Here is a 24,121-nt window from a genome sequence, read left to right as displayed (position 1 = left end):
CTTGAATTTCAACATTGCTGCACATAAAAAAAATTGTGACAATCGCAGTAATAAACTTCATATACCAAGATTAATATCAAACCTCTATGTGTAAACATACTGCCATGGTGTTTGTTGAAATACAGCAAAATGTCTTATCATCAGCTGGCATTACTAACAATAGCTTGTTGCAAATCCTCCTGGTTTTCAAACTTGCAACTGGAACACAGTAAAGTTATTGGTCACAAACCATGAGATTTGAGTCCACACCTCTGGGTATTAATGTTTTATGTTAATACAACGATGAGTTCACATGTGACTTTTGTAAATGTGGCAACATAGCCCTGTCATCCATCCCTGTCTCTCCCACTCCTCAGCTCTCCCTGGATGCCATGAGCTTTGCTGACCTGCTGTTTCACACGTCTGTAGAAAGCAAAGTGACTGCAGCTGTCAGTGTGTATGTGTGGCATAAGATCAGAGTCTTTGTTATCAGTAATTGCTGCGACATTTGCACATTGCTCTTCTCACCTGTTCGTAAAGGCATGGTCGTATTTAGATCTCAGTGGAGTTTCTGCTGATCACGATTTGTTTATCTTATCAACTACTTCAATGATCCAGTCAGTTTTCTTCATCCAAATATGCTGTGGTTACTGCAGCTGGAAATCCAACTTCCTACCTAGCAGCAGACTTTTCTGGGATAGACTGCAGGTGTTCAGACCAAACATGAGGAAAATTTAATCTGCGAATGGGTTAAGTTACTGTAAAGGCAAAAAACTGACCTTCGTTTACCTTGCAGTGTTTCTGGTTTATTACAAAAACCTTTAAATATTATGGTGACTGGGAGGAAAGAAAGCAGAGCCTCATTTCCCCACATCTCCCCTCCTCTTCCTCTTCCATACATCCTTGTCTCTCATTCGCTTTTACTCCTTGTTTCAGTCTCTCTCTCTCCATTACTTCATTGTTCCCAATGCTTATTTCACTATTTGGCTTTCCTGAGGGTTATGCCACACTATGGACCTCCACCCGGTCTCAGGAACACAGAAAGTACGTGCCTACCCGGCTCCCACATGTCGTCATGTTTTCCAAATCTTGTGCAGCAAACAAAGCAGCTTGGAGCCAGGCTAGCTGGAGAAGAGCAGAGGAAGAGGTACAACTCTCCACACCAGTGTTGTAGGAGTTTTTTTGGACAACACTGTTGGTTGTTGGATTGACTGCTTTGATTTGGACAGAAATATCTCAGTATCTATCAGACAAGGAAGATATCTTTGGAAAGATGTTCATAGTTTAAGACACTGAACCCTTGATGATTTCTTTATATTGTGCCAAACTGAAAATGACATCTGTGGATTTGATTGACATGTCTGGATGGACTGTAATGAATTGTAATAACTTAGATTTTTCTCTGACCTGGTCATCTTGCCAACCACCATCAACCACTCGGATAAACTAGTTTGTCAGAAGACATTTAATCTCATCATCCCACTGCTACATAATACTTGAGTATTAAGACACAGTAGGTAATACAAGTTGTTTTTATAACTTTAATCCAAGTAGTGTAAATTGTTTTCTTTAAAGCTGTCACTGTATGCAGAAATATGACTTAATTCTGGAACTCTGTTAGAAAAGAAGGTAAACAGTATGAAATCTGACCGAGACCTCAGAGCTAACTGTTATAAACACAAACAAGAGCAGCATGCCAATGTTAATTTTTGCTAAAACAAGACCAAGTTTCACAAGAATTGGGTTGGTAGTTTTTGTATAACTTTGCTAATTTATAAGTTTGACATGTGGGAAACTGAACCTCCTTGGCGCAGTACCCGACCCAAACACACAATTGACATTACATCCTTCTTATTCCTATGCACCCTTTCCTCCTTAAAGGACCTCTATTCATTCTGATATAACAGACTGAACAAGTGACCGCATCTAAAAGAGGCAGAGAAAAGAGGAGAAAGCAGCCGGATTTGAGCATCCAGCCAGCCTGGGAACAAAGCAACACTCTACTTGACCTTTACATCGCCCTGCGTATGCTCACACAGCTCAGATGTCACATCGTTTATGTAAACCTCATCTCAGCTGCTGCTTTCCATGAGGCATACAGTGCACATTATGGAAGCATGGAGGGAGAAGGATGAGAATTTGAGACGTATCACAGAGCTAAACATAAAAAAATCAGGCTTGAAACAAGACAAGTCGGACAGCATTTCCACTGAAAATAATTATCCAGGTGGCGACTGCACTGTCTCGTGACTTGTTGGTAGATACTGAGCCCCGATCTGAAAGACGAGCATACCTGCTGACAAGAAGCATTCACTTTTTGGTCGAGGTTTAAAATCCATTAGAACATTTATGATGAATTTCAAAGTGTATTTCCATGGCAACCACATTTAAAAATGTGGCTGTGGCTGTGGATGCTTCAGATGTTTTATCTTCATCTTTCTTCATCATCAAAAACGTTCAGCTGAAATATACAATCTGCTGTTTCTCAACACGAGTTAATACCACTGACCTTCTGAAGGAGCAATGTTAGTCACTAGATAGTTACGCCCTAAATTTTAGGCCAAATCAAATGGTGGACATTGCCATACATTTGAGGGAATCAGAGGAGACAGATTAACATGAGTATGATCAAAAATGAGCACCAGCAGCACTGATTTATTATTTCAATTACCATTATGATAAGAGCTGTGCAAACACTACACAGGGTTCATACACTATTTCATCTGTTTTTTTCTCCATTGGCACTATGGCTCTTCATTGCTGGAAACTTTCTTTTGACAGCCACAGATTATTAAAGCTACACTTCCCCGGCATACTGTAACATCGCCCAGCATCACGCTAGACTGCGCTTGAAAACATTTCCACCCAAGACAACTCGTGACAATTTACATTTTATTACGGCGCATCAATTTTATTAAGATAATCGATTAAACACTACTGTAGATATATTCCATGACTTTTCCAAAACTTCTCAACAAAATATTTTTTTCCATAACTTTTCCAGGGCCTGGAAATTTATTTTTAAAATTTCAAAACTTTTCCAGGTTTTTCATGACCGTACGAACCCTGACTACAGCAGATCATACATTTTCCATAGGAAACTGGATTACTTTTGTATACACCTTTATTTATATACCACATTTAAAACAACTGAAGTAGACCAAAGTGTTTCACATAAAAAGCACAACAATAAAACAACAAGAAATAAAGCATCCCTCCGCTGGAGAGGAAGGCTAAGAAAAAGAGATGTCTCTTTAACATGTATTTAACAATATTTTCAGAGCTCTGAAGACATGCTCTCACGGGGTGAGAGGATCTGAAGATGATAAACCTGAAATTTTTTAACGAAATCTATTGAGTGGCCCTTTAAGAACTTCCTTAAAACAAATGTAAAGTCATGTTACTGGAGAGAACAATATATAGAAAGGATGAAAATATTTTTGGATTAAATAGTTCTAGAAGACCAAAGCTACAAACTGTATGTCAGTCTGCATGTAACGTATTTTTTGTGCATGGAAAAGATCCTGCTTACACATGCAAAAAATGAGAGATTATGAGCAGTCATTTCTGTCAGAGACGTCTGTTTCACATGATTTGTGACAGTTTTATGACAACCAAGTGAGTGGGACAAGTGGTTGCGATTAAGTTAGCTTCAACAGAATGCTTTGCCATTTTTCTACATTTTTCCGCTATGAATCTGTTTATCTGGCACAGATTTTTACTCTTCCCTCATCTGGTTCAACACTAGCTGGTAGAAACTAAGAAATACTGATCCGATTTTGAATCATGAACATGGCTCATGTGAAAATACAGTACAGCCATAATGAAGTGTGACACCAGAGGCTATGCCCGAGCTGATTAATGCTATGGTAGCTTTGTTGGGATCACAGGTCAACCCCAGATTTTATTAAACAAAGGAAGTGGTTGATAACTGGAAACTAATGTGTTCATGGGGGTTCTTATTAGTCAAAGCCTGACTTTCACTGAGATTTAAAGACCAACTACATGAAGGTAAAGCATACTCCATGTTTATACAAGTCTGTGCAAGTAAAACTGAAAACAAATTATACAATGTACATCAATGCTGCAAGCATTCTCCCATTGCTCATTTGAATTATTATCACCATGGCAACGCATGTTTATAAGGTTTATTTCTCTCTAACGATGGTGAAACTGTTCTACAGAGCAGTCAGACAGGTGGGACGAGCTGCTGAAAAATAAATAAATAAATCACCTGAAGACATGAGGGCCAGAATAACACAACTTGCAGCTGGAGTACTCGGTGTATCCATTTCAATCGCTAGCAAAGGGACAATGTCACCAATCTGGACTGTCTTAAGGATCACATTTTTATTGTTTTCTTTATCATTCTGTCAGACAGTGACATGTCTATCTTTTTGCAAGACTAAAAGAACATATATAATGTGTTCAAATCGGCTTACCCAACCGTAAAAGAAGCCTATTTTTAAAGCACAATTTGCTGCAAAATCCAAAGCAGAAACTCACTTAAAACTATTAATAACAAACCTTTGTGGAGGCTGGTTACTGCTCATTTATCAGTGTTGAGCAGGCAGATAAACGACAGCACATGTCTTCTTTTAAAGCATTCAGGTAAAAATTCAATTCTACTCGCCGAACACTCAAAATTCCAAGAATTGTTACCTTCCCTTTTTGAGTTACAAGTTAGTGCTTTTGCTTTTACTCTACAAGTTACATTTGACCATTAATTACGAGCCATATATCAGTCAGTCCACAAGAATCTGCTAACTAACTTACCCGACCCCAACGATACTCCATGTAGAGACAGCTTTGCAGTTTTTAAGTCATTAGTATCCATGTAGAATAAGTTGGTTTACTGAGGAGTTCAAAAGCTTTTTACTTCATTGCAACTGAGACTTGCTTCTTGCTGAGAAGTGATAAGAGCAGGAAGTCTAAACAGAGTGAGACAAGCCCAACATAAACTACCTACTGAGTTCAAGTCAAATGCCCTGTGGGCAACAATGACTGTGTCTGTGTCAGGAACTGTGTCAGGAATTTCTTCGTGCATTGCACCATTCTGACTTGTGTCAGTCATCTATCCTCCACTCACACTGCTGAGTGCATGAAAAACTCTGGAGATGGGGATGAAATCCTTATCAGTGCATAAGCTTGTGCAAAACATGGAGGTTCTCCTAAACAACTCCATCAACCACAATCCATTAATCGGCAGTTATAAATACCAAAAAGCTGATTTTTCATTAACATGCTCACTCTTAATTTCAGTGAATGCCAAAGAATGCAGCACAGCTACACAACAGCAGTGTGTGAGTGCCTCGCCCCAGGCCAGTGCAAACACACACCCACAAACACACTGATGAGGACACACCTTTGCAGATATCAAACAGAAATAACATCAACGTGACAAATACAGAGGCAAGATGTGCGAGGATGCTGAGATCAAGGATGAGACTGACTAAAAGTATAATATATATCAGACACATGTCAGGTGAGCGAACAGCCAGCCACACTGCAGGACTTCACTTTCACCTGTGCCCTTCAAGTTCAAGAACGCACCATTCAGGTTTGTTATGCAATCTGAATGCCACCGTGGGGACTCATTACTGGAAGAATGGCTCCCAAAAACTCCCTCCACCCCTGCAACTCTAGCCTGACCAAAAGTAATCTATGCCAGAGATTTTACCTCTTGCTCCTGAAAGTAAACCTGCAAGTCCAAACTTGTCTTCTAAGGTAACAATGAACCGTAAAAATGTGTCAACTTTTTCTCAAAGATGACCATGTGTCTGGGTGTCTTACCACAGGTCTGTACTTCATGGCTCCTGCCCTGCGTTCCAGCAATTTGGACAGGGCTTTTCTGTCTCCCACCGCTGTGATACTCCGGCTGTAAGAATGTGGCCTCCAGCGCTGCGTCACGACCACTATTTAGCCAAGAGTTTGTTTTTAGAAGCTCGCCCCTCCGTACTGAGAGCCAGCTGCCATAGCTTCTCCTCTTACTGCTGCTCACACTTCACTCTAACTCTCTTACTCGCCACCCGTTCACCCAGTTTTCTTCTCCCTCCCATCAGAGGAAACAGTTTCTCTGCTGGGTGACACACAACCCCCCTCCTTCCCCTTTTCTTTCAGTGCCTTTTTTCCCCAGTTGCCCCTTCCTCAATCCAACAAGCTCTTTCATTCTAACTCACTTAAGAAACTTAGTTGTCCGTTTTTTTTTTAGCCTTTAAAAGAAAAGAAATGTAACAAGAGATATTGTGCACACACACACACACACACACACACACACACACACTCATCTCAAACACAACACCTCTGGAATAAGAAAGGATGTATTTGCCCTGGGTCCACAGAGGTAAAGAGTGTGTGTTTGCATGTGATTGTGTTAAAAAGGGAAACTCTTAAAAAGGTAAATACAGAGCAAGTCAATAAAAATTAGCCATTCAAGCCTTTGATTTTTCTTTTCCTTCCCTCCTCCTTGCTTTTCTCTTCCTTCACTCCCTTCTCTCCTCTCAGATTTACAAGCTGAAACAAAACCCGGAGAGGCCCTCTCATAAATAGATTTCTTGATGCATCTACCTGACATACATTAAACACACACTCACACATACATGTATGCAGTGATACACGAGGGCTTACCATCATTAACCCAGTATCATTATAGAGTAATGACTCCAGACCAGTGTGGTATATACACACACACACACACACACACACACACACACACACACACACACACGCAAACACACAGACACAGCCGGCCATTGCAGATCAAAGGCCTCAGCAGTCTAATGCATCTGCTTGTTAACACTAATAACAACTGACATGTTACAGGCACGGGGTGTGTTGCTGTGAACAAAGACCAAGACAAGTTTCCACTACACTTGCTGGTCTAATACACTGATATCAAGGGCTTGTTAGAAGTTTGACGGTGATCAAAGTCTTAAAATTCTTTGTTAGTTAGTTTAGCATGTTCATGAGCATAAAAATAAATGTCTGCTTAATTGCAGACTAAGCAGAGGTTTTTTTTTTTTTGATTAAGGAAAAGCAAAAAAAGTGATAAAAAGGTTATTCAACTCAATTCTGTTTTATGACCCAGTAGAAGTTTGTGGTGGTTTATTGTCTCTGCAGATACACCAACAAATGAAGGATGTGAGGAGTAAAAAAAAAACAAAAAAAACACAGTGATAAGATCAGCACATCACCTCCACCCTCGCTCCTGTTCTCTGTGTAGGAATACAGGCATGTGAAATAAAAAAAGTACACACTTACAATTCTAAGTTTTTATTGTATCAGGTCAAAATTTTCTAAATTCACCTGGGGTCATAATTCATCGGGTCATAATAAGAGGTAAATACAACACCAGAGAAAGAAACAACCCATCATTGGCAAGCAAAAGCTAAGAAAAAACACAGAAGCAGAAGGTAAGTAGCAGCCAGGTGCTGCTGATCAATGCACCAATTGACTGATCATCAGTAGGTGTGAGCACCTCTATAAAAGCAGAAGTTTGCTGGTCTGGAGCATGCAGGTGCGTGTTAACACAATGCCAAGGAGGAAGGAAAGACATCACAATGATCTTAGAGAAGCAATTGCTGCTGCTCATCAATCTGGGGAGGTTTAGAAGGCCATTTACAAACTATTTGGAGTCCATCATTCCACTGAGAGAAAGATTATTCAGAAGTGGAAAACATTCAAGACAGCTGTCAATCTTCCCAATAGTGGACATTCCAGCAATTTCAAAAGCAAAAAAAAAACAAAGAGCTACATCTCAGACTCTACAGGCCTGTTAGCATGTTAAATGTTAAAGTTCATGACAGTACAATTAGAAAAAGACTGAACAAGGATGGCTTGTTTGGAAGGGTTGCAGGAGAAAGCCTCTTCGCTCAGCTCATATCAGCAAAAAAACACCTCACACCAAGTCTCAAGCATGAATGACTTCTTAAAATTAACAACTGGTAATCTTTTGTTTTGTTTTAAGGATTTCTCTTTAAATGCTTGATTTTCATGTGGTATTAGACATCTCCTGAAGAATCATTTTCAAAAGATTAAGTTGTCAACAAATAAGTGTAGCAAAAACACAGGAGGGATGGATAAATGGAACATTCTGGTCGATACTGGAGGAAGCAACAAGTTCAAAGAGAAGCGCAGCAGTAGGAAAGCCAGGTTTTATAGTCCTCATTATGGTGACTCGCCCTTCCTGAGGATCTATGAGAATACGCCTGGAAATCAAAAGAATTAACACTGTTTTGTATATCACATGTCTCTACACCTGAGTCAGGTGAAGTTCTGGTGAAGGTGATGTCTTTGTCAAGGTTATTCAGACTTTTCCTCTAATTACTTTTACTTGAAACTGCCCAACACGATTCTTCATGGCTGATTCAGGAGGTACAAAAGCTCTTTTCAAAACTTGTCAATGGAGCAAAAGAACTTAACTTTGAATCACTCCCACAGTTCTTGACAGCAGCGTACACCATTACATTATCAACACAAGTGGAATAGGCTGCAGCAGCACAAAGGCCAAGTTTGGTCATTTAGAAACAACACATGGGTCTAATCAACTTTTTTCAAAGAGAAAAGGGGCAGAGTAGAAGAGTGCAACTGGGGGACACTTACACGCTCTCCTTTACACTGCCCTCTGCTGGTCACCTCGTGACTTTAAACTAAGGGTTTTAAAACGTGGTCAGTGCCAGGAAATAACCACTACCTGTATGCTCAGTGGTATTAAGAGAAAACACACACTTCCTACTTGAGTCACTAGTGTCTGCATTACAGATTAAACTTGCCGTCTTTAATTCCTCCACCCAAAATCTCAGTGAGGTTTTCCAGACGCTCTCACTCTCTCCCCATCAGTGTGTTTCACTCTCAGCACAGTCAGAACTCACTGGACAGACAGCAGGAAGCAGCCAAAGATACAAGAGAAGATACAGGGTCTCAGCTGTCTTTAACACCCAGGCCAGCATGTCACTACATCCATTCATTTCTTCATGCGAGCTAAATGCCTCTGACTCAAACCACTTCTGGCAAGTGTGGGGACTGTAAAGGTGTGTGCTTCACTTTGTGTGTGTGTTTTATGTGTCTGCAGGTTCATGCTGAGGCAGCATGTCTGTGCTGAGCTGGAGGGAGGAGGGGCAGTATCTTGACTCAGCCGTCACACTTTAACCCGTCCTGTTTCTTATCCACACTGACGCCGCACTTCACTTGGATCTCAGCCTAAATTCTACCTGATGGCCCCTGCTCTCCCACACACATATACAACATATTCACTATCTCCTTTAGGACAAATGATGTGACATAAAAGCATTATGTGGGACAAAAATCCATGGAAACAATACAAACACTGCTTTATGCCTGCAGTTTGATGATGGGTGGGACTTTTCAAACACAGCACCATGGCAGGTGCATCCTATTCATTCCAAACTGTGATCACTGCAGGGTTAATCATTGCAGGGTTTACCAAGCTCTTTATGTGTGTGTTTGTGTGTGTCCTTCCTTGCTTCTTCGAGCAAAGCCAGTGTTGATTTGTCAGTTTTAGGGAAAACACCAAATCAAACATCATGTTGTTTTGGACATGGGAATTAAAAAAAAAAACACACACACACACAAATTCCCAGCAACGGCTTTCGGGCAAATGCACGTGATCTCGACTTCATGGGAAATCACAAATTGGAGCTTGGCTTTCTCCTCGAGCTCACCGCCTCTCCCTCCCCCGCACCCCTCCACTTAAATTCTTCTTTCCTCTCGCATTTCCTCTCCACCAAAGTTTGCTCTAAATTATCTTGGATATAAATAGAAATTTTCCACTCTTTGCATTGCCCATTGAATCCAGAAATAAGCTTGGGAATGTGTAGCCATGCAGCATTATACAGTACACAGTCATCTGCCATGAGAAGCTAACCCCACACTGCACTTTACTGCTTATCTGTTACCTGAAGAACACACATCAGCTTGATTGTCCTTTTAGGTGCTAATGCAGCAAGAGTATGTTTCCGGTGAGTAATTTTCCCTCACCTTGTTAAGTTACTTAAGTCTCTTTGACTTAGTCATTCAACCTTGAAGGGGTGGGGGTCACAACACAAATCAACTCAAGTGTAACTGACAGAGATGTCATCCCACGACTGCATTGCGTACGCAGCATCCTGGATGTGCTCAGTTGAACCAGGCCAAGCTCTCTGCTGGGATAGCTTTTGTACACAAAATCAAAAGCTGTGTCACGAGGCATGCAACACACAAACATCAAATATGCATCATCCTTTTTTTTCAAACCAGTTAATAATTTAATAGAATTGTATTTTCTGTACTATTATTACAGTATTATCTATTTTTGTTACATTCATGCAGTCACAGCACTCTGTGAGTGGGGTGAGCTCACTGTCAGTGTTGTACTATTGCATCACATTATGCTTAGCACACCCTGGACTGTGAGGTTGCACAGCACTTTTCAAGCCAAGCTGTAGAGGTTTCAACATCATGACTCCTACACAGTAAGAATGTTGATAGATACTAGGCAAAGATGTCAATAATATGACTTGGGATCCTCATTGTTGCTAAATAGCACCATTAACCAAAATCAGGTCTGATCTCAGGGAGGTAGGTCTGAAAATCAACAACAATGTTTGAGCAGCAAGATTAAGAAGATCATGTTTGTGCTGCTAACATGGTCAAATGAGAAGATGGATTTTTACATTTCAGATCAACAACACAAACACTCCTCTACAGTAACGTCCTCCATCAGAACCACATACAGTCTATATGGTGACCCCACCCGTCTCCCTTACAGGGCCATCTGAAACCTCAGTCCCAGTGGGCACAATGATGTTATAGCTGGCTTCCAACCAAGAGCAATACGCCTGCACTCCTCAGCTGACTGTTAAACGTCTGTTAAAGGAACACACCGAAATTGAGGGAATTTGTCTTGCTGGTAAAGCAAGCTGTTATGAGATGAGAGATTGTCAGGTGATCCCCCCAGAACTCCCCATTGCACTTGAGAGCAGCACTCAATGAAATACATTACAAGAAGGAGAAATGTACCATGAGTCAACTCAACTAAGGGGGAAAGGTTTGGCAACTTTAAGCCTCCCTCCAAGCAAAAAAAATTGTTGTGTGCACATTTTACACCAAGTGCAAACACACTCACTGTGAGTTCAGACTTCTTCCATGTGTTTCTCTGCTCGTGTCAGTGTCGTTGCATTCAGGCAGGCTTGGCTTTTTCCCTTCATATTCCAGTTTCATCCACCTCAACGGAGCAAATCTTGTAGTTGGTACCAATATAAGTAATAAAAAAAAAAATTAAATTAAAAAGCAAATAATACATAGTCTTTCACCCTGTCTTTTAAGTTTTATAGACCCACCAATGCAATCTGCAAGACAAAAGCCAGAGCAGAGTCAAACCCCAACTCACTGTCAACAAATGATAGAATGTGAAAACCCAAAACTTATTCACATGCACATTTAAACCATTACATGTCTGCTTTTAGTCACTGTAAGACTGTTACTCCACCAACCAATATGCACCCAAATAAACAAGACTTTCACATTAGCAAGACTGTTCTTTCTTCATCATGCCCCACCTTCAATCTTTTACTTTCCCTCTCAGCCATGCTCCTCGTCTTACTTTCCTTTTTCTGTGTGCCATTTCAACTTTAAGGTAAAGATAAACACAGTCTCCTGAAAACCGTTGTAAAGAATTATGATCTATGTAAAATTCAGGTTCTTCAGCTGTGATCCCACCCAATCTGGATGGCTCATTACAAAAGATTACAGAAATACTGTCTAATAGCACGATGGAAGGCAGTGAGTGATCCAGGGCTGACAAAGGAGGCACGGAACCAAAGAGAGCAAGACTGAAAAAAAATCAATGCAGGGCAGCTGTGATGTCAGAGCAAAAGAATGTAAGCCATGTGGGCGGGAAACGAGAGTCAGGAACCAGAGAAAAGAGGGCTGAAGAGTGATACGATGATAGAGAAGTATGAATTATAAAAAGAGGATGAGAAGCAGGAAGTTGGTTACAGATGGTGAAAGTGTCTAAGAGTGAAGGCTGAGTGTTATTTAATGAGGGCGAATGTGCAAATGCTTGTTTTGCTATCCTTGTGGGGTTTGAAACCTGGAGCCCACTGTACCTGTGGGTTTAAAACCCAAAATATGCAAAGAATTGTTTGAGGGGCAGAACTAGTTTAAAGTCAAGATAACATTTAGGCATCATGTCAGTGAAGAGTCCCTGCAAACATAGTAAGTCAATGTGTGTGTTTTTTTTAAATATAAATGGAGGTCTGTCAGCCAAAGGGAGGCTAGCACTAGTTTGACACAAGGGGTTTCCCAGGGGGCAAAAACATTCAAGCTGTTCCTGTTTCTCTCTCTGCCTCTATCTACTTAGTATACCACTCTCTCGTGGCCTCACTGGTGTGGGTTAAGTGAATCATCACAGTGGGTGTGTTAGTGTGTGTGTGTCCATGTGTACCAGACCATAGCACTGTGGAATGTTGCCAATGTACAATGAAGTAACAAAAGAAAAGAGCAGGTTTGAAAATAAGTTAATATGAGAAACTGAGCATTTTTTTTTTTTTTTTTAACATTTCACACACACCCTTTATGGAGGCACTCTATGTCCTTCGCACAGAGACACACCTACTTTTCCACTGTTGCAGCTCTTTGGTCATGCAGGCATTTCCCTAATGTCTCTGATGTCTGTCATAAAAGCAAAACCCTAAAGAGAACTGAGACAGAGATCCGGCAGAGAGGGTTTCTGTGTGAATGGAAGGAGAATGTTTCCATCCAAATCACTAGTAAGAGCTTTAGCTAACACCATCACCACTTGGTGGTTGTTGCAGCTGCCGTTATCAGTGTCACCTAGGCGTGGCACGAGGCTTCATGGAGAGGCTGTGTATGCACACATGAATGCATTAAGAGCAGGGTCCACAGCTGACATCAACCAAGGGACACATGCAGGCTTTTACGTGGCGCTGCTGACACAAACATGTCCATCATAAACACTGACTGAAAGTTGAACCTCGGAGGAAAAGAGAAGCTAATCAAATCCATGAGTGCGGTTTGGTTGGCCTTCTATGATACTATTCTCTGCATATTAAAAGAATAAACCGCTGTTTTGCATTAGCCTACTGGTGTGAAGTCAAGAGGACTGGTATCTTATCAACTGAGATCTATCTCTGGTTAATGATTAGCTCTCCTTGTCAGTCTTTACAAGTACACTGGAATTCAACCGGATTTCAACTCAATGCCTTTAAATTTACAGACCATAGTGTATAGTTGTAATAGCCAGGACTGGCCCTTATGAAGATAAACAGGTTGAAAAATAAAAATCACACACAGATTTTGCTGCAACGGTCAACAGGGCAGGTAGTGACTTGTAGAGAAGAAACCGCTTCAACTATCACTCCCACAACACAATGTAAATCACTCCTGCTTCTCCTCTTTTCTATTTTGAACTGCCACATTCTCCATGGCCCACCAGCTCAATCTGTCTTTATCACTTTTACCACCTTCATCTTTTCTATTCACTCTCTTACACACCTCTGCTCTGCCTCCTGTCCTGTATTGACAGAGGCATATTTATACTCAGCAGACCTTGTGTGGAGAAGAGCTTGTAGTAGTGTAGCTAAAAACAATGCTGCCTGCACTGTTGCTGCTCTATCATGACAAGTACCACCATTACAGCTACAACAAATACAGACTTCTTATAGACACAGCACCGAGTAGTCTGAGGTCTCAGTCACTTCATTTTCAGGCTAATAGTTTCCATTTTCATATTTATATACAAAAACTAAATCTGAAAACTCACCCTGTCATATTTCTGATGGAAACATGAATGAATTTGACTTAATAGTTATGCCTGAAATGAAGCCCATTTGCACAGCTATAACACATAGATTTAAAAGAAAAAAAAGATTAAATCACCTTGTTATTTGCATCTCTTAAAAAAACAAACACTGGAAAGTCTAAATATGCAGGAAACATGGCCGCAACAAGGGAGCTGTGGAAACTATAGAAAGGATTCTAAAACTCCTTCAAGAGCATAATTCAACTCAGACTGTGGCAGAAGACATTGGAACTGAAATTTGGAGCAACGACAAAGAAAATGGGAAGGATGTAAAAGGAAAAATGCAGGTCGACCAAAGAAGACGTCAAAGAGACGAAAAAACTCAAATTATGTCTGAAAATTGAAAATATCCAACAAAGAAATTAAAAACAAATGGGCAGAAACAGAAGTCAATGTTTGTGAGTGAACTGTAAGAAACCGGCTGAAGGAAATGGGATAAAAGTAAACCATCACTAACACCTAAAGAGAAGAAGACCAGGTCACAGTGGGCTGAAGAGAAGCAGTCATGGACTGCGGATGGTTGGATGAAAGTGATATTCAGAGATGAATCACCAATCTGCTTTGGACAAGGAGATGATGCTGGAACTTTAGTTTGGTGCAGGTCCAATGAAACGCAGAAAGATGACGAAGATGAAAACGAGCACATTTCCACCATCACTGATGATATGGGGTTGATATCAGGTAAAGGACCAGGGAACATGGCAGCCATTACCTCTGAAGGGAATGCACAGGTGGACTCTGACATTCTGGACTCTTTTCTCATTCCATCAATCCAAAAGAGGTTTGGTGATGCTGAGCTCATTCTTCAGGCTGATGATGCATCTCTCCACAGAGCAAAGAGGGTTCAGACCTTTCTTCGGGAAAGACATAGTAGCTCAGTGACATGGCTGCTGTACAAGAAAGTTGGAACCTGACTGATGAAGAATGTTGTTTTCCATCATTGAAGTCCTCAAAGAATTCAAGCTGACTGAAAAGACAGACGAGCTGGAACTAAGGACTAATTAGACTTTTTGGGGGTTCATTATTCCATCATTCATTCCACTGTTTCATCTGAAACAGTTATTCTGTCGTGTTCTCTGTGTTTTTTCACTGAATTAAAAAGTGTGGTCCGATTAATTCCTGTTGTTTTGAGCCTTCTGGGTCCCCCAACACAAAACTACATGAAACCATGTAGTTGTTTAGACTTCATCAAATGAATCAGGAAGCATTTCATCAGATTTGAATGATAGAAGAAAAATGGAAATATCAACATGCCCATAGTATTTGTAGAGCATTATAACAGCTTGGGCTAAATTTCCAAACAGTGAATTTCCTGTTTACTCTGAGCACTTCCTCTGTGCTGATTACGCATTAATACTAGCGGAACTATGGGACAAAACAAAACTAGATGAGATCCAATGCACATTACATCACATTGCTTTCTTTCCCTGTTTGATTTGTCCTGCTTTTATCAGTGTCCCTATTTTTCCTCTCGAATCTTTTCCATTTCATTCATTTTTCTTATTTTGCATACACACACTAATTGTAATGTTTTCTGGGAGCTAGATGTACCATTCAAAGAGGAGACAACCAATGATGAGGCTTTTTTGGGGGGGATAGAAACGTGGGGAAAACAAGTTAAAATTTGTCAGAGTGACATTGAGCACATTTACATGAAGCTTGACAAAAAAAAACTATTATTGTGTTGGTCTGACCAAAACTGAACAGTTAAAATGCATGTGAACATGTAAGCCCAATCAAAGTTTTTCAAATCAAGCTTCTCAAACTGGACTAACACACCCAGATAAAATATTTCCTATAAACACTCAGCTAGACTCAAATAGTCCTAGATGCTCTATCAATGCATCATATTTTATTTAAAACAGTAAAGTGTAAGTGTATATTAATCCAGCTGAACTCCCAATAAAGCTGCTCTCATATTTGTGTTTCTTTTGTCAAAAACTGGATCTGAAAAGCAGCCCATTAAGACCACGTGTCAACTGACAGTCACTTAAAGCATTTCCAGACTGTCGCTCCGCTCTAATAAAATCCTTATTTTATAACTGCAGCCTCATTGGATAAAATCACCATTCAAGTAACTTAAAGACCGCATCTGTGCAATGAATTCCGCTGTACTTACATGTGCCATGATCTCCCACAGAGGAGGTTAGAAGCAGCAGAATGTCTTGAACATTTTCTCACACAGTTCACAGCATCAGACATACTTCAGTCAATGACTCAATTCTACATGTAACAGCCTCTCAGAGGGCACCAGTTTCTTATCAAAGACAAATGACTGGAAATTTATGTGTGGGTGCCTCCACTGACTAAACGTGTTTCCAAATTTAGAAGCTTCAGTTACACCATCCTCTCATTTCCATCTACATGTCCACTTACACAGCACCAAACACTCAGCACCCAGTGAACATAATGAAAATAAGCACCCCATTGCTGTGCACACACACACACACACATTACTGGTGCCCAGGATGTAGCAGGTCATTTGGTTACAGTCAGCCAGTGATGACCATACAGCTACACAACCCTCATGACACACACAGTCCTAAAAGCTGAGCCTATGATGATGATGAAACGTTACGTACTGGGAGACATGACAAGTGTCTCAAAAATAGACACAGGAAGGCATTCTGTGAATGACGGTGGGGGCGAGAGTCTGGCGGCATGTGGGGGCCTGAGGGTATGAGAGGATGCTGCCATAACAACTAGCAGGAGCATATCTTAAGATAAAAGACTACTTTCATACATCAGCATAAGAATTTCTGAGTAATTTAGTGTGGGGTCCACAGACTCAGAATTTACTCATGTCGCACGTTGTTGAATACTTGTGATTATGAAGTCCTCAAACATAAACGATCTGATAAACAGAGACTTCCATTTTACATAAAGAGTCGGTGGCGTTAGCATCGTTCTGTGAATGTCCTGTGTAGATACCCCCACTGCCACACCCACAATAACTTAACCTCAGCGAGGCTAGATCTAATCAAACACACACACAGAGAGCGGACAGGGCTGTTGGAGTTTGTCAGATAGTAAAGGTGGTCATTTGTGTTTGTTTAAAAGGTATGCGACTCAGAGCAGTTTTGATGAGGAAAAAACATGCCTAACCTCAATTATAAAATTACTGGGAAACTTACATTTCACTTTTTTTTTTTACCTTCATGTAATAATTGTGTTAATTTAAAACGATTTAAGATGAGGCCGAAACAAACAAAAACAATGATTTCCAACTTTGGGTTAAAGTATTATTCGGCTTCATTTCAAATGTGACAAACTACTCTAAGATCATTTGGACAGCATGGTACACACCTGCAAGATCAGCAGCTTTCTGCAAGGGCCGGCCTGCGTGACAGGATCATGCATCATCGCAAGAGTGTGGCCAGTTGTTTGTATATAAGGCCCATAGCATGGCTATGTGGCCAAGAAGGACCATATTGACCGGTCAAATGTGAGGCTTTGCTTAAGATAGCATCATCAATGCAAAGGGAAATGCAGGCTGGAAAAATCTAATCTTACTAAAAATTTAAAACAGAAGCTCAGATCTGAGAATATTGAGGGTTTGATTTTTTATTTTCTCCAAGCCAGATTTTTTCATTTGGCCAGATGTTAATTTGTGGTTATTGTGACCACAAATTGGGGTGATGTCCTTGTTTTAGAAAATTGAGGGCAAAATGAATGGTGTTACAGTGCCGCCAATTGAATTCCAATTGGCTTGAATTGGACTTTATTATCTAAGTGCCTTGAGATGACATTTGTTGTATTTGGCGCTATATAAATAAAAATGAATTGAATTGAAAAATAAAAACATACGTGTGTTGGTCAACAGAACAAAAAGGAAGATTACAAAAGAAAATGGTAGTTAGTGATTCAACTGTCCATGATTTATCAGTAACTATTGAGTGTCTTTATACTATTGTGAAAATTACTGTTTATTGCATGCTTCTACTGTATTGTAGTAGATTCTATTTAATATGTGAATATTTAGTTGATGCTTGAAATAAAGACATTTGACTAAATGCTTTTGGTTCCAAACATGAAGCTGATAGGAACAGGAAATAATTAGAAAAGGGATAGAAAGCATTCAAACAACACCTAACCCTTTAGAAAACGGCTCAAATAAGGTTTTTCGTATTGGATAGAATAATTGTAACAAATATTTTTGGGGTAAGCTTGGACATTAGGACATTAACCTGAGGAAATCCATTGTACTCACATGCTGTTAGGTTTGTACAGCCCAAATTACACAGAGTCACATTAGAACCGACTCTGGACCAGGTGAACCCAAAGCTTACAGTAACTTGGTTATCATCAGTGTGTCACTGATGTGGACTCATAGTAACCATAAGAGCCAAGAGCGTTACTCTGCTGTCTGATGCCCAATGCATGCTGGGACATATGTGAGCATAGTTTACATTCATAAGCTTGGAGCAGTTCAAGGCCAGGAGGGGATGAGTGTTTATGGCTCAGATATCAGTATTAGACATCAGAAGCCTATTCAGTTAAAGGCTGTTCTAATCTCATCCATCCAGTGTTGTTTACATTCCTTCAGGCTCTGCAGCCTGCTGTAACTGCTTCATCCCTTCTGTATGTGCCTGCCTTTACTTTCTCACCACATATAGTTTTTCTTCTCACAGCCTCACCATACAGCTTCATCTGTACACTTTGTTTTCTCTACACATTTCTACCTCAACAGCCACCTGCTCAAACTCTTTTTCCGTACTGCTCCCTCGTTGACTCAGCCCAATTCTCTGTTCATGCCACATCTGCCTGTACTGGTATTGACATTACTCCTCTACAAGAAAAGACTCAGTTAAATATTAACCAAATGGTCCGGAATGAGAGAGGAAGTCTAACCTAAGGACACTGCGTCTTCACCATAGTACATATTCTAATTGAGCTTGGGTCATGCCTATCTTCTCCCGGCTCATTTCCAGTCAAAAGATTTCAGTTTCTCCAGATTTAGAAAAAAAAAAAAAAAGATAACAATTTTCAACTTCTGCCTTATGCTCGTCATCAAAGTGAACGCAACTGACCCAAAAAGGGACATGCAATAAATTGAAAATAGGAAGAATTGGTTGAAACTGGGTTAGGGCGGTTATTAGGTGATTATTCTGGATTGAATTATTTTCTAAAAGCAGCATTAAATGTTCCAATTTGCTCCAGAGTCGTCACCAGCCCTCACAAAGAGAAACCCACTAAATGAACCCCAGTTTCGACAGACACTGAGATTTGAGTTGAGCAGGTGGGGGTGTCTCAACTCTCACAGTAAAGTTAGGGGAGACAGTCTCACACACACACACACACACACACACACACATACACACACAGAAGAAAACTAAAGCTATGAGGTTTAATGTGCACTCTTTATGGAAGGTGTGTTTGCTCTGAATCATGAATTAATCCATTAAAATGAGTTAAAAAGCGGTTCTCCTCGTTAGAATGTTAAAAGTACAATTACGTATTTCTACAGGTGACTTAGGGCTATAATCAGATGGCGAACACCATTCAGGGAGAGTTTTCTTTCTCCTCAGCCCACCTATCCTCACCATGCATGCGAAGCAGGGCTGGAATACAATGACTCATTCAAATAAACATCTATTATTGGTCAGATTATTGTTGTAACATGGGGATAAGTACTTAAACAGTCATACTCTAATGACCCAGTATAAGACTCAACATGTTACAACAGGATTAGACAAACCTGCTTAACAGTACAGACCCGGAGCACACACTAACACAGACAGAGCTCCCCTGCCTCTGGCCCAGCACTGAGCACCGACCAAGTGCAAGAACAGATTAAATGGGATTACCTGTTATCATGTATCATCGGGTTAATCTGAGTGTACAGGTGAGTGTGTGTGTGTGTATACAACAGAGCAGGATTAGGAGGAGACTTGGTCAGCACTGTGGTAAATAAACATTATTGAGCACCTCTGGCCTTAACTGACATTGACTTGACTCTGCAGAACAAAGCCATTCAGAGAGACTGATGAAGTGGACTGTAACATCCTCTGAAACACGTTCAATGAGCTACTGAAGATACAGTTGTATGTCAGAAACCACGAGAATAAATTGAACTGTGTTGGTTACATCTCTGGCACCGCACGTCTGCAAAAAACTCTAAACTTCATTGCTTAGAATAACAGAAACAGATAGATGCCTCAGGTCAAAGACACATTAACTGTGACACAAAAGGAAAACGGGGAAAATACTTTCCTGTGTGGTGTTTCTGAAAGCTTTGTTACAAGCAGTCTAATTCAGGTCATTTGAGGACTTCCAATCTTTACCAGTACATGTACAAAAAAGGCAGTGAAGCTGGTGTGCATTTTGACTCATGTCCAGGGTGGTTTCCAGTCCCACAGCAGTCAAGGCTGTAATAGTGGGGAGAAGCAGGACACAGTCACTCATGACATTTATTCCTAGCAGGGCGGTGCTCACTGTACCACTGGGCTGGTTTCAGGATGTGGGAAAGAATTCTGTGGAATAGCTGAAGCAACTGTCCACAGCAGCAGACACCTCACGTTCTTTATGCACAGTGCATAGCCTCCATCAACATACACATAACACATATTCTGACTTGCTATCAGGCACATCTTTCTAATTACTTCCAATCTATTGGAATGTTTCTGCATAATTTCCAACTCACTCTGCATCAGTCTGTCAGCTGACACGCGAAGAAGCACGAGGATCCTTGGAGAACTGCAAAGTGTAGTGGTGCTACAGTAGAAAGGACAATGCCCTGTACTTCTGATGCTATATGTTCTTCCTTATTAACCTAACTAATATAAATAATTACTGGTATTAAGTCATAAACCTCATCTTGTGATTAAAACCTTAACCTCATCATGATGACTAATCATGACACTGCAACAGAGGTGCAAATACTCAGATTTTTCTCAGGTCCTCACCTCTGAATGACAAAATAACTAACTGAGTTCTTCTAATTCTTTCACAGCTCTTCAAAAGGCTTTCAATGTGAACACTTTGGCTGACACTTTAACTGACACTCATTTGAACTGGCATCAACAAAATCTTGACTGACACTGCAGCTTCTGTCGGGACTTGAACTTCACCTAAACTCTGGAACACTTCCATTCCTCCAGAGTTGACACTAAAACTAAAACTCTCCTTTAACAGTGTATGTATTTCAAATACCCCTTCAACTAGAGCCGCTCCATTAAATCAGAGACTTTAAAATCTGTCAACCACTAAATTCAAGCAACAGCAAGCACAGGGAAATTTAAAACTGTCGCTCCAGGTTTGGTTGCGCAAATGATGATGTAAAATTAATACATCGTGGTGAGATGACAAACAGAAAAAGTGAAAAGCGTGCTGAATTTTTTTTGTGAGAAAGTTGATGAATATTACTGATTTTTGGTGATGAAAAAGATAATGATAAGACTGATTAAAGAATTCTAGGTAGCGATGTTTAATTTGATTTTAGTCGACATTCTAAGGCCTCAAATATCTCCAGTGTCTCCAACACACTCCAATTTCAAGGCCTGACTCAGTTCACACCAGCAGCAGTCATCATCTAAACAACCTCCCACAGACACCACAAACTTCACCCACTGGATCCATTTCATTCCCTCAGTTTAATTATACTTACCCTTTTAATAAACCTATTCTTCATTTATCCAATAAATGGAATGAAAAAATAATTTATCAGTCCCAAAGAGAAATTGCAATCAGTTTGCCCACATCAGATTATCATCAGATATTCGTTTGTGTAAGTCACCCATCTCTGATAGAGTTCTGCATAAACCTGAGCCGATACCAACCTGGTGTTGCTGAAAACGTCTCTCAATACATGACTAGAAGACAATGTTTCATATGTGTGGTAATCAAAAGTTCAAAAAGCACTATCTGGAGAGGAAAGCTTGATTCAAAATCTAACCGCCATTTCATGTGAGAATCTGATGAAGTAGAGAATAGTGGTAAAATTCTGGTAAATTCTGGTAGTGGTAAAAAGATCTTGAGATTGGCCATCAATAGCCTCCCATAAAAATACATTTTGGCTCTAAATGACATGACTCTGTCCCTCCATGTCTTCAGAAATGAGTCCAAAGGCTGTGAATCCACTCGAAACTGCTGTTCCATTCGGACCTTATCAACCTTATCGCTGGCATAGTCTAATCCGATAGTTGAGTTTAATGTTATCAAAGCAAAAGTCCAAAGCCCAGGCCGTATCTTGATGCTGGGGTTCATACTGCAGTGACAGATGCCAGCTTTGAAACGAGATATGATTGACTTCAAGTGGGAGGTAATTATTAGCTGGCCCTAAGTTTGTGCAAAAATGCAAGTTTAAGACTTTATCTCCTGATCCATTCTGTAACAATAAAAATGTATATGCATTGCATTTTAAAGGAACAGTTTTGTCATTTCAAGCAAATGATGCTTTGAAGTCAAATATGAAGCAGCTTGATTTCACAAAAAGATGGAAGCTGGAGGGAAAAAGCTGCAGTGGCCTGCCTCTGTCCACAATAAACTGAATTTACTCGTGTACCGTACTAAATATTTAATTAAAGAATTAAATACCAGTTTCGAAGAAACACTCTCACAAAGATAGTGGAGCTCTAATAGTCTCGTTTTGTTGCCACTGCAGGGCTGACACAAGGCAAGAAAACTAAGACTCCAGAAACACACCAGCCAAGAAGCAGCTCCGCACATGACAACAATGAGTTTCAGCGCAGGTCAACTGTCCCACGTGACGTATACAGTTTACTGACTGGAGAAAAGGGACAGTCTGACACTCTGACAGCATCAATTAGAGTGGCAGCGAGAAAGCAAGCAGGAGTATCGCCTGAAAAGGCTAAAATACTTCTTTACAATCAATGAATGACTCACATTCTGTTAGTAAAATAACTATCAACTAGTCAATAACTAACCAGGCAGTCCCGTCTTGAAAACCAATGAACTTGAAATGAACCAACCAACTTAATTTTGGATTGGTGGAAATCCTTCAGCTTGGCACAGCAGGTGCTCTTTTTCCACTTGAACACTAAACTTTTCAACTTTTCAGGTGAAAGTTAACTTTATCTGAAAACAAAAAGCCAAATGACAATAAATAAATGTTTTTTTAAAAAGCTACAACCCCCTCAAAATATATGCAGTTGATCAGTGGCATGGCCACGGTCGCGCCCATCTTCACACCCACAGACCAGCGTTTCGCCCATTTCTTCCGATTATGTTCAAATTAAACGCCTTGACAGTTTGGTGACAAGCTTGACAGCAATGTCAAGACACAGCATGACAGCCCTAAGAGTCCCTAAGAGCCATGATATTAGCTGAAATTCACACATTTCAAATAAAACATTGTAAGGTCGGTAATGTGGAAATAACCCCCCTCTGAACATTTACTACACAGCCACATGTGACTGTTTGTCCTGCCGTGGAGGTGAGGGCGGTGATGTGGCTGACAGCCGATCCGGTGTGTCCTATGGGTTCCTCCCAGGAGCCACCTGACATGTAGCGGAGACTATATGACTGGAAAAACCTTCACCCTGTCAAAAGCACATCTACCATAATAAAGTTCTCAAAGTTGGGTCTAGGAATCATGTCCATTAATATCCAGGTCATTTGGGAAACACATTTGGTTTTACTATCAACTCTTTTCAATGCTGATCTGGAAGACAATCATTCTAGATTAGAAGAATCTATTGTTATGACAATATGGAGCAGTAGAAGACTGGTTAATCAGATAAACAGTCAAACAGCAAGCCAGGACCAGTAAACTGACTTCTTTAGCCCTCCTTGTGAAAGCTCCATGACAGAAATGAGAATGTGGGCAAGATAAGCTCACTGGCATTTGTTTTACCATCTATAATCATCGTAATCATCTAAAATAAACACATAGCTATCTCACAAAGCCTTGTAATGTGTTTGCATTTAGATAAGCAAACTGAGGCGAAGGGAGAAGACTAATGCCTGCAGAAACAGGCATTAATTTCCAGAGGGAAAAGCTGATTCTGACCCAGGACTATCTGTAGCCACTCTCAGCACAAGCTATGACTGCTACAAACTAGAAATATCACATAAAAGGGTTGAATAACTGCCCTTAGGTTTCTGCAGCACATGGCTCCACTGGAAAACACAGCTAAATGCTTCTCACGACACAGGACAGCTGGGGGACTGCTTTGGAAAAATGTATTGACAGCAGCAGAGGGACATGTTTTTGTCCCTGGTTGTATAACAGGGAAGAAAGTTCACAATGAACATTTTTGCAATAATTAGTCTCCTTGAAAAGCCACAAAGCCTCTAAACATTATACACAATTAAACCATGAAGGTGAACACAACACCACTGTCAGTGCTACTACCTTCATCC

At 40.4% G+C, this 24,121-nt stretch overlaps 1 protein-coding gene across 6 annotated transcripts in view; it reads right to left on the bottom strand.

The window, feature by feature from the left end:
- LOC142388621 (unconventional myosin-Ic-like) overlaps window positions 1-24,121 on the bottom strand; it is a 49,856-nt gene that overhangs the window by 20,160 nt on the left and 5,575 nt on the right. The window contains exon 2 of one of the 6 annotated variants that reach the window (XM_075474092.1): window positions 11,102-11,215. The exons of 3 other annotated variants lie outside the window; for them this stretch is intronic. Coding sequence is in view for 2 of the 3 variants with exons in the window: in XM_075474088.1 (XP_075330203.1) it covers window positions 4,756-4,776 (21 nt within the window). In the remaining variant the exon portion in view is untranslated. Of the gene's footprint in view, window positions 1-4,755; window positions 4,915-5,772; window positions 5,952-11,101; window positions 11,216-24,121 lie in introns of those variants that run through there. 2 more of the 6 variants (XM_075474089.1, XM_075474088.1) reach the window with 2 other exon arrangements.

This window comes from Odontesthes bonariensis, chromosome 9, assembly GCF_027942865.1.
Source record: "Odontesthes bonariensis isolate fOdoBon6 chromosome 9, fOdoBon6.hap1, whole genome shotgun sequence".
NCBI classification, from domain to species: Eukaryota; Metazoa; Chordata; class Actinopteri; order Atheriniformes; family Atherinopsidae; genus Odontesthes; species Odontesthes bonariensis.
This window is presented reverse-complemented; position numbering and strand designations above follow the sequence as displayed.